We start from the raw sequence: 12,064 nt of genomic DNA, 5'->3' as shown, positions 1-12,064 counted from the left end.
CCTCCTGTAAACTGCCATGACAGTGATCTATCAAGTCATAGTTCTGCTGTGATGGGCACAGCCTTGTTCCTGCAAATGTGAAAACCACTTATGCAAGGCTCTCGCACAATGAATTGTTACTGTCTAATTGTATGGTAGAGTTACCACATGTTTTCATCTTCCTATTGGTATTTTTAAGCTGGATTATGAGCCATGACGAGAACAGCTAATCCTGTGCCTCTACTGTCATAAATCCGAAAATCTGAGAAAGGAGGAGGAGGCCACAGCTGGTTCCTTCTCAGGCTCCTACCAACACAGCAAGATGGAACTTCTCCTGGCCATTGTTCTCACTGTTTTGACTGCTATTGTGGCAATTTCTTTCTATTATGAACACCCCAAAGCAGAAATTCCTCATGGAATCAGTGAGCGCCAAAAGCTTTATCTTCTTCATTACATCATGAACTTTGGGCTTGGTCTGGTAAGTTAAACTTAATTAAAGGCTTGAGTTTTTAATTCTATTTCTGTTAGAGGGATAATGGTTTGGTGATGTTTTTTAGAATCAATGTTTAAATAAATTGCAAATATGCAACTGGACTGATTAGGTGATGCAAACACATTCCTTCAGCTGTGCTGGGCATAACAGACTCCCCTCTTTGCTATACAGCACCAAAGGCAATATTTGTGAAAAATAAAATTGGGCAGACTGTGCAATTCCCAGTTTTTTTCTGACAGTTTGTGTTTTAGCTTTTCATGCCTGCTGCCTCAAGGCACTGCTGGAAGGCTTAGAAGGTAACTTGCCTTGTGTATGTGGAATTTCTGCTCTGTATAACACTGTGCTTGCTTACAGAGTGAGCAGCTGAATGACATCCGTGATCTCAGCTCTCTCCTACAACCCTGTCACTCCCCTCCTGAGATATCTGAAGAGCTGCCACATCCTTTGCCTTTCAATGTGCCTGAACAACTTTCTTCTTTGAGACAGTACACGTAATACCTAAAGTGTCTTTCTGTGTCATTGTTTTTGGCACATTTTTGATTCTTCCTCGCTTTTCATCCTTGTTTCTTTTCAAAACTAAAACATGACATGCACTTGTCTTTCTGCTTCATCAATCATCCTGTCCTGAATTAACTGTTGCCCCAGTCATTTAAAAAACCCTTCTGTGATACGTAGACTAAGCTTCTTTTAGTTGTTTAAATTGTGAAAAAAACCTGTTCATTCTCTTTGGCTTGATCATTACATTTCTCTTCAATTCTATGTTCTAATGTTGTTAATTCTTCCTTTCTTTCCCTGCCCCGTTGCTTAATAAGTTTTGTTTGAAGTCAGTGAGCTCCCAAGAAGGTGACTCACTATGTCTCTGGTGCCACACCCAGGCCTCAACACTGCTTTGACAGCAAACCAATAAAATAGGATAGAAAGTGGAGTCAATTTTCTTACAAGTATTATACAGTGTATAAACTGTGTCATTACTCTTTATCCATCAAAGTTTTATTTTTGTGTAATTCATTTGTTAAAAGTGAAACTGCAGAATATAGAAATTTACTGGTGATTTATGTAATTTTTAACTTCTGATCTTACAATTTTGCATCCTTTCTGCTGGCCAGTGAGAGGCCAAGCACAAGCACTGTCACACACTGCCTGAAAGGAGCAGAGAGATAAGGACTTTAATGGAGGGTTAAAGCAAAGTTTAAATGCAAGTAGAGCTCAAGTCATGTAGCAACTCCTGCTATGGCTGTTGGGCAAATTACTTTTGCCAAGTTCTTTCAAGGGCTGACAAGCCATGAAGTCAAAACTGCATGGAAAATTAAAGTGTACAAGCATATCCAGTGTTCAGCTGGGACAAAAGGAAATACCAAAACACTGTGGTTGGTAAGGTCTCCTAGGACTCCTTTTTTTCAGTATTTTCAAGACAAAGATGATCTCCATACTCCATACAGATATAGCTAACTGCAGGTTTAACCTTTACTGTTACAAAAGTATTAGTGTGAGGAAAGAAAGTACCAGAGGGAAACTGAAGAATAAATAAGTAAAGTTCTTTTCCTACGGATATGGACCAGTTCTATATAAGGAATTGATATGAGACTGTAACTTTGCCACAAGACAATCCTTCCTGTGTATAGGATCAGCTCTTCAGATGACCTAAAACAGGCTACCTACACCAAATTTAACAGGATCACGTTACTGAGCCACATGAGGCCTGTGAAATATGACATGAAAACCAGAAGGGCAGGTCTTTAAGATCTATGCAGTGCAGACCTTTATATGTATAATTTTCATTGAAATGCATATGCATGAATAATGGCAGCACACAAACTGAATTACTCATTAGAGATGTCTGCTGTGGAAGTAGTGCAAAACTGAATCCAATATAGTGGAAATACAATGATACTGCCTCATATTTTTCATCTTGAGCAGGCTACAAGTGAAAGAGCTTAAAGCCATGCAGATGCAATGGAGTAGATGAGCCCACAGTGACATAAGAACCTTAGCCTCAGTGTTTAAGTAAGGATCAGTGAGCTGTGAGAAGATCAAGCCAGGGTTCAAAGCTATTCTTGGTCAGGAGGACAGAGATGTGGTAGATGCAATGCATTTTTTTTTTCCTGCAAGTTTAAACATAGTGTGAGTTTGGGAAACAAAAGTATTGGCTATGTTTATTCATCCAAAGCTAAAGTTTAAAATACTGTAACTACTCTCTCTGTATTTTGTTCAGGCACATGGCTACTGAAACACCTGACAAGGTGAAGTATTTGACACCTTTTATCTGCTATTAATAGTTTGACTGTTTTCCTACTTGGAGTAATTGACCATGGAGTTTAAAATTTTTCATTATCAATCTCCAGGTGAGGTAGAAATTTACACTAATTTGGTCTCTTGTGGTTTCTTTTATCACCAGGCAAAATTTTTGGACAAAGTAGGTATAATCTCAGAGGTCCGTCTCCTCAGAGTTATAATGGAGACAATACCACCATTAAAGGATACACGCCTTCTTATCAAGGACTTAAGGTTTGAAAGGGTTGAAGTGAGAATTTACCAGCCAAAAACATCAAACAATAACCTAAGGAGGGGAATTCTATATTTTCATGGAGGAGTTGGCCAGCTTGGAAGTATCCGTAAGTAATATAAATAATGAGTTATAACTACATCCAGAATGGGTCAGGGAAGGCACCACAGTAATAGAAATAATGTGAGTTAACTACGTCCAGCATGGGTCAGGGAAGGCACCACAGTAATAGAAATAATGTGAGTTAACTACATCCAGAATGGGTCAGGGAAGGAACCACAGTGGGTCATCTGGTCCCACCTCTCTCCTCCAGCAGGGCCATCCCACAGCACAGGGCACAGGATTGTGTCCAGACAGCCCTGGAATATTCCCAGTGAGGGACGCTCCACAACAGAGTTTCTGATCTGATTTGGTATATCTTAAGTTACAAGAGTTAGTAGGTTCAACAATATAAATTAAAAAAAAAAAAAATTCAGGACAGCAGAATCAATTTACTTACATGCAATAGGCATAATGTTAAATTGTCTTTATATAGATTGCATATCTAAAATAGTCTCTGATCATTCTTAATATCTATTTTCTTCCTCTTTATGAGAAAAGTTGAAAATCTCATTAGAATTTTATTTCTTATTTAAAGCACCCATTTTTTGTTCACAAGCGTGTGCAAGATTATATGTGTGTATTGTGCTGTGTGTCTTTATAGTGGAAAAACAAGGGAAAAACACATTTTGGAATTTGAATGGGAAAGAGATGAGATGGTGCCTCATGCACAAGAAATATTCTTTCACTGGATTTAGCAGATTTTTTGGTTTTTGGGGGTTTTTTAAACAATTTCTCCCCTTCAAAATCAATTTAAAAGTGGCAGCAGTGGTGCTGTCTGTAACTTTTCAAAGAAGGAACCAAAACAATGCACTGATTTAAATTCTAGGTTTCTTACTGGCCAGAAAATTCTCACAGCTGGAATGGTGAATGGTGAAGGAAATGGTGAGCAATACCCAGATCAGACCATGCCACATGCTACACATGTTGTGTAGCATTAACCATGCAATAGAGATAAGAATTTCAGTATATTTTAATTCCATTTATTTTTAAAGCAAGTTATAATTCCAGTGAACTGTTTTGTTTTATAGGGGCCTACGAAAGAATGTGCCGCTATTTCTGCAGGAAAACCAACTCAGTGGTGGTGTGTGTTGGGTGAGTGCACCCAGCCCAGGCACTCTGACCCTAGGCTGGCAAGACTTTACTGCACTCAAGCTCCTTGTGAAGTACATTCAGTACCTATACTCAAAGATCCCAGCACTAATTCACCAGCACTAATTCACCAGCACAAATTCTTCTCAGGAGGAATTAGTCAATTAATCCCCAACTGATTATTTCCAAATGAAATCCATTGCAGTAATTTTATAATTTGTAGCTAGCACTAAGACACGAGGATGTTTTTGTTTTCTAGAGCCATATTCAAACTACCTTATGCTGAAAGCCTGAAGTGTAACTGTTTCTCTTGAAAGCACAGTTGCCCAGAATACCAAATACTAATTTTAGAAGTTCTGAAAAATACAAGAAGCTCATGAGTTTAAAACAAGAGGTTACAAACCAAGCTCGACATATCCACCCTCAAAAGAAATCTATACACTTGACTCTTGAACCTTGACTGACTTGACTCTTGAACTCTTGAACTTTGACTCTTGAACCTTGACTCTTGAATCTCTTCCTTGACTCTTAAATTCTTCAGAAAGTTACACTTGCAGGCATGATGCATTTGCATGAAGAAATGGAAGCACGAAATCCACATTTAACTTGCAGTCAACCTGAGATGACCATTAAAAATATTTCTCTGATGAGCTGTAATACTTTTTTAAAAGAAACAATGCCTAAAAGTTCAGGCAAGGAGTTGATTACAATTGCATTAATTACTGTTTATATCCTAAAATACTTGAAGAACCAATAATTCATTGATTCTGTTTAATGAATTCAGCTTCCAGAACACTGAAAACCTTTCAGATTTTCATTATCAATTTTTATGCTCATATTTTCTATGCTCATATTCTCTAACAATTTATTGTTAAATGTTCATTTTCTAACTGGAATGAATGATAACTGATTGACATACCTGCCTTGCCGGCTAATTCCAAAACAACTCTCATGTGCCTTCAGCCACTTACAAGATATGTAAAGAAATATCTTGCAAAGGTAGAACAGTGTACTGACTCTCCCAAACATGAACAGTAGCAAATAATACATCAAAAGCACTAATTTGGATGAATTCTATTGCTGCAATTATAATCGCAGAGTATTTTCCTGTCTTTTGAGAGAAATAAATGAATGACAAGATTTCACTGGGCCCATTCACTAGAAATGACTGTGCTAAAACACTTTCACTCCTATTCAGGTATCGTTTAGCTCCTGAGCACCCCTTTCCAGCCCAGTTTGAGGACTGTCTCACTGCTGCCATCCACTTTCTGAGGACTGCACAAGACCATGGAGTTGACCCTTGTCGCGTTGTCATCTGTGGAGACAGCAGTGGAGGGACACTCACTGCTGCTGTTGCCCAAGCACTGATGAACAGAAGAGACCTTCCAAAGCTGAGAGCACAAATCCTAATATATCCTTTTCTGCAGTGTGTGGACTTCAATTTGCCTTCTTATCAGCAGAATGAGAGAGTCCCCATTTTGCTAAAGGAACGAACCCTTGTTCTTGGCTTGAAGTATGTTAATGTGGACTTGGGCCTCATCGAAGAATTTTTTAAAGGTTGCCATGTTTCAGAAGATCGGAGACTGAAATATCAGAAGTGGGTGAGTCCTGACTACATCCCTCATGAGTTTAAAACAAGAGGTTACAAACCAAGTCCAACATATCTACCCTCAAAAGAAATCTGTGAAATGGCTGAGTACGTGTTTGACCCTGTTTTTTCACCACTGTTGGCTGAAGACAGTGTTATTGCTCAGCTTCCTGAGACTTTCATTTTAACCTGTGAATTTGATGTGCTTAGAGATGATGGACTGCTGTACAAGAAACGACTGGAGGACCATGGTATAAAAGTGACCTGGTGCCACCTGCAAGAGGGGTTCCATGGAACAGTGTTCTTAGCAGTTTTTGGTAGGGTGGTAGGATTCCGGTCTGGAACTAAAGGCCTGGAAAAGATAGTCAATTTTCTAAGACTGACGTAAAAGTCCATTTCTTGCTTTCTTTTCCTGATTCCTATCTGTTTTTGCTTACAAACTTATTTTAAAAAATCCTCAATTTTCCTTTCCTTAAATCATCACCTTAAATTTCTGCATTGCATCTGTCTTCTTTCTACCCACTAAGATGACTGCATGATAGTTGTTGCTTGATTTTCTCTCAGGAGCAACAAAATCAGGTGAATTTATATTTCTTTCCTCTGCCAGCTCTTCAGTTCTCTCTTGTAGCTATTAAAGATCCCATCCTTATAGCATGGGGTTTGCAATGTGGTCAGGTTCAGTAAAGTTCTGGTACTATTAGAACACAAACCACATTTGAAAACAACCTGGGGCAGGTAACAGGGTGTGAATCTACAGGTATATAAAGAGTATGGTCAAAGACTTAAGAAAGCCTGTATCTGGTGAGAGCTCAGTTTGAGACAAGCTTAAAGAGAAATGATTGTAGCAGGAAAAATGTAAACATACACAGAAATGAAAGAAGGGGAAGAGTAGGAGAGGAAGTGAGGGAAAGGGCAGGCCTGGAACTACAGATGTTATAACAAGTACTGACTAAAGAAAACAAAATCTGTTAAAAAACTCATGCATACATTTTATATATAGATAATAGATACATGGGAATATAAAGTAATATCAGTTCCTTTACAAAGTGTAGGCTCACAGTCCCTGATACAGGAAGGACTCTCCCTTTGAGGGACAGTGTCAAGTGCCATTGGGGAGAAAAGATAATGATTGAGAAAATTTTAAAAAAATTTAAAAATCAAAGTTCAGGTCAGTCTTAAACTGTTTACAAGAAGACACAAATGAGCAAGGAAACCAATAAAAAATAAAATGGCATAACAAAAATGTAAAGCTATTCTCTCAGAAATGAACTCCAGTATTGCCAGAAGTGTCAGTAAATGTTTTACTTACACCATTCTGAGGTGAATGTATAATTGCAGAACAGTGTCATTGTTTCAGGTCTTGTTATAATCTTATGTCCTGAATTAAAATAACTTATCATGTCACTAGACTCTATTGTCTTAAATTCTTCAGTAAGTTCTACTTGGAGGCAGGATGCATTTCCACGAAGAATCAAAACCAGGGCGAGGATGCAGTTTTACTGACAGTCAAAACTTCTGACTGTCTTTGTTTAAATTAACACCTGGAACACTACCCACACTGAAATTACCACCATTCTTGTCAGGGAAATTTCTAGCTCTATAATTTTCAAAGAATACTCTCTGTATCTGATATTACTGTATGTGTTTTCTGCCCCCCACTGGCTCATTTAAACTACAACCAAAAGCAAGATGCTGCAGACAGTTATGTAAGACACATGATCCAACAGAAGACACCCTACAACCACGGGAAGGGCTTTCCTGCAATGCTGTGCATGGCTATTTACATTCAGCATATGAGCGAAGAAAGCCTGGCAGAACAATGTGAATTACATTTAGTTACACTTACATAGGACTCAGGAAAAAGGGGAACTTTTATAGGGATCTTCCATATGGCATCTCTAACGGATACAGTGCAAATAATTACAAAGCTCAGAAAATCTTCTCCAGTGTTTTCCTGATTTCTAGGCACACACTAACACTGTTGGATGCTGTTTTTGTGCTGTTGAATGCACACTGTTGAATGCTGCCTGTTTTCCTTATGGGCAACCTGTGCCATGAATGCTCACGTGACACCAGTGGCAGTTTGTCCATAAAGTGATAGAGCAGTACTTTCCTGACATTAAAATATACAATGAATCAGACTAGCACAAAGGCTGACAGCTGTCAAACCTCTCATGGGCATTACACCCCAAAGACTGTACCATGGAGATACTACAGATATTTTTTTTTAAACCCAGAGAGCAATATTGATGAGTTTTGCCTATGAAGAACTTAGGAAAATACAATGTTGACAAGTAAGTTTCCTTAGCCGGGGCAGTTCCTTCCGACCTTGACAAAAACTACTAGTTCCTTCCACAAGGGAGGAGGGTGAGGTGCCTGAGGTGGTAATTCCCTCCAGAGTTTGCACCCTGAGTGAAGTGAGAGCCCAAGCTGCCCTCCAGACAGGAATAGGGTGCAGACAAGGCTGGTCCATGCAGAGCTATGAACCCCAGAGAAGGTGGGCATGAGCCACATTTCTTTAACTGGTCTCTAGAGTTTGCCCATGAGCACTGTAACACAAATAAAAGGATCCAGGAGCAGACTGGAGCACTGTCAAAACCTGAAAACTAGTGAGACACTGGGAAGCTCAGTGCAGCTGGGAGGGCTTGACACACTTTGAGCTGCTCTGTGTGACAGGAAGATGTTGAAGGAAATGAAGGAAGGGAAAGCAAACTGCCCTGCATCATTCCATCACCAGATGTCAGCACCAGCTGAGTCTGTAATAACCTGGAAAACCTCTTTGTGCTCTGGGCACACAATATGAGTACCTGAAACACATTACCAAAGGTCAAACTGTGGTTGGATTTCAATATTTTACTGAACTTGTTCTTATGCCTTCATAGCCTGAAGCTTTCTGTTTAATTACAGAGCACACATTAAGTCATAACAACTTTAGATTACCTGTTCTAACCAATCAAGTTTGGAGTGGTGTATTACAGAAGTTTACAACTTCAATTATCCTCTGCTTTGTTGTCTTCACACCACCTCATTATACCATACTAGTTACAACTCACATACCATAGATTTTTAAATAAACAGAAAATTAGAAAACATTCCAGATTTACTAGCTCTATTATTAAATAATGCGATTTATTTAAAAGCACTTAACACTATTCTCTGCCTATGACACCCATTCTCTGTACTGCTCAGGCAGAATCCTGCAAACTCTGGCTGTTTTTATTGCAGTTTTCCTTGTCTCAGTTATTCACTGTGTTTGCTGATTCCCATGAGAGTGCAGACAGTGAACCTGAATAGCTGGAATACTGAGACTCAGACAAACCTGGCCACGGGTAAAGAAGGGCAGTTGAAGTTGTTATATTTACATTCAAGCAACTTCTTATTTAATAAGTTTCATTTTGATGTGATGACCTGCCATGAAATCCCAAGTGGATGTTCCAGAGCAGCTTTTTGGAATCCATATGTATGGAGCAGAATTCATTCACTCTGAGGAACAGAACTGCACAGCAGCAGAGACACAGACACCCAACAATCCATCCACATTTCCCAGTGCTGCTCTACAAAACCCTTCAGTTGAATAAGCATTTCAAAAATGTACCTGCTCTGAACTGCATAACACAAGATCTGAATTTCCTGAATGCTGATACACAACATTAGTCTTTTTTTTTTTTTTAATACAGTACAGCTTTTTACTCCAGAATTTGTTAGCAGCTGTTTAACCTAGGAGTCATTTGGACGGGACAGACTTCAAAGAAGAGAAGGAAGAAAGAAAAGGCTAAAAGAAAGATTTATGCCAGACTAAATGCAAGGTGTCTTTCTGTTGCAAAAGCAAAGCATACAGGAACTAGCTACTTATTTGGGTGGGGAGATGGAGATAAAGAGAAGGGAGGACACTGAAAGGTAGGTAGGAGGCAGCCTAAATGCAGAGGTGGATGAAGCAAATACACAGCACCTTTAAAGACCAGTATGGTACACATGTACTAAGCTGTAATTTATTAAAGCTTCTTATTGTCACTGTGAAGGGCATATTAAATCCATCTCATGGATCAGAAGACTCAGGCTTACAGGTATGAAAACCTTTGAGATGCTTTCAGTCAGTTGTTCACATAATGTGAAATGAAGAAATGTGAACTGAAGTATGGCAAGTTCCTCCCATGCTCTAAGTGGTAAAATCAAAGTCAGTTGAAGTACTGTACAGATTCTAATTTTTCTGCTAAATTACCTAGAGAAAATAAGAATAATTTTAAAAAGCAAGGCAAATTCTATTTACCAGTGTTTCACTGTGAAATGAACACTAAAAAAATAACTCTATCAGAAGCTATTATTTCTGGGTTTAAGTTTTCTTTGTAATATGTTATTTTTTCTTGTTTTCTGCTCCCTGGCTGTACCTGCTGGAATCGATATCTCAGTCATCAGAGCTGACTACTTTACAATGCTTTAGTTACTCATCATGGGATTTCCTGTGTTGCACAGAGAAGCTCTGCAATAGTCAACTGAGTCCAGGTTAACAGTGGTGGAAACAGCCTGCAATCACAAGTGAAATGTGTTGTAATGTTTTAGAGAAAGACTTCACAAGAAAACCAATAACTCACGACTGTCACAGAATTCATTGGCACCAACTCCCCTGAGAGCTCCTGCCTTGCACAATGTTGGGTTGGTCAGCTCCTGCCTCTTCCACTAACAATTAAGGGGAAGTTGATGAGTTTTATACATTCTCAGCCTACAAAGCTATGTGTGATACCACAGCTACAGAAGCTTTAGAAAATCCACAAAGCTGAGTCTTGGGAAAACCTGCAACGAGCACATTTCTTTGGGTAGGTGTCATTATTGTATTGCCCCTTCCCATCATTACTATAACTATTAGAAATATGCTGAAAAATCAAGAAGAGAATGAATTTTAGAATGCATAAATGGAGGCTTGTTGATGAGAAAATGGGAAGATTTTACCCAACTATTGTCAATTCTGTACTCATCAAGTGCTACATTAACCAATTAAACTCCAGCAACACCAAGTTCAATGAACAAAGAATCAATTTGTGAGCTCTGAGTAGCTGTTTTATAGCAATAAAGAACCACTTGAGGCCCATAATTCTCATTACAATGTCAAACTCTACTCTGTGTTCATTTTCTCTGGTTTAGTGGAATCTCATCAACCTTTAGTTAGTGCACGGCTGTTCCCATCAATAGGTAAAGACTTTGTGGAAGTTGGGGTTTGGGGATGAGTTTGCTGAAAAACAAAAATTTGTTTGGCTGTTGCAAAACACACTAAACACCCACCATTGAAAGAACTCCATCTCCACTGCCAGATAGAGAAGAAGCCTTTTTGTTTGCAAAGATACAAGGTACACATTTCATGCAGTGGATTCAAATGAAATAAAAACATTCTTTTGACATTTACCACCTCAAAAACAACTGGGGAAAATAACCCACTGAAAACCTCAGTGACTGTTTTGGAACAACTTGAGAATCTGAACTGACCATAGATATTCCTATCCATCCTGTGGGTACAGGAATGGCTGGCCAGACTGGAAATAGCTGAAATATGTGGAATATAAGGCACCAAGCATCATCACACAATTGTCAATATAAACATCCCCAGAAGGACCAAGCAGTTCTCAGACCATGGGATTTGCTTGATTCTGGAAAAACATGGACATTGTGTTAACAGGACAAGGAGGATGGAAGTGCAAACAGCACAGAGCCAGAACATGCTCTACGTTCACATGCTGAGTATACTCTAACAGTATAACACATTAAGAGATTAAAACATTAGGATATTATTTTGAAATATTGATTCACCAACATTTCTTTAACAACAGAAAGGCTGTAATGCAGAACTGAAAGATTTTTGTTCAGATTGTCATGACTGTACAACAGATTCTGTAGAACTGCCAGGGCATAACAACAAAAAACAAACAAACAAACAACTCCAAACTGTCCCTTTGTAAATTTATTTTTAAATAAAAATACAGTAAAGCAATTTTCCTCCTACTCTACCAGGTCCATCAAGCTTTCAAAACAGAGGTGGCATGTGTCAGGTGTTTTGGTTTTGATTAAAGCTGATTAATTACTGACTCACTGAATAGGAGAAGAAATCTTGTGTCAAAACAGTGTCAGCAAGAGCTCATAGATTTAACAGCAGACAGACATGTGCTCTTTGGTATACGGCTTTCATAATCTGATCATACAAGTAGCAGGTGTTTAATGGCCTTTAGTCACCTTTAGAAGTTTCATTTACTGCCATTGAAGTCCTAAATACCTTCAAGAATCTTTTTTTTCTTGGTTAAAGGTTCTTTAGAAAGCACAGAAATTA

The 12,064-nt window shown here is 38.7% G+C and overlaps 1 protein-coding gene across 1 annotated transcript; it reads left to right on the top strand.

Moving 5' to 3' along the window:
* Positions 1–301: 301 nt before the first annotated feature.
* LOC120496730 (arylacetamide deacetylase-like 4) lies at positions 302–6,142 on the top strand. Its single transcript, XM_039697451.1, has 4 exons — positions 302–457; positions 2,868–3,084; positions 4,106–4,169; positions 5,365–6,142. Exons 1-4 carry the CDS (start codon positions 302–304, stop codon positions 6,140–6,142), a joined length of 1,215 nt encoding a protein of 404 aa, XP_039553385.1.
* Positions 6,143–12,064: the final 5,922 nt, after the last annotated feature.

The sequence above is a fragment of the Passer montanus genome, unplaced genomic scaffold (genome assembly GCF_014805655.1).
Source record: "Passer montanus isolate IOZ18808 unplaced genomic scaffold, ASM1480565v1 scaffold118, whole genome shotgun sequence".
NCBI classification, from domain to species: domain Eukaryota; kingdom Metazoa; phylum Chordata; class Aves; order Passeriformes; family Passeridae; genus Passer; species Passer montanus.
Note: the sequence above shows the minus strand (reverse complement) of the source record. Positions and strands in the feature narration are given on the sequence as shown.

Bases quoted from the DNA above. Each gene is read 5' to 3' on its own strand.
- LOC120496730 (XM_039697451.1), top strand. From the start codon at position 302: ATGGAACTTCTCCTGGCCATTGTTCTCACTGTTTTGACTGCTATTGTG. The intron at 458-2,867 runs GTAAGTTAAACT...TTTTATCACCAG, and splicing joins TGAACTTTGGGCTTGGTCTG to GCAAAATTTTTGGACAAAGT. The intron at 4,170-5,364 runs GTGAGTGCACCC...ACTCCTATTCAG, and splicing joins TCAGTGGTGGTGTGTGTTGG to GTATCGTTTAGCTCCTGAGC.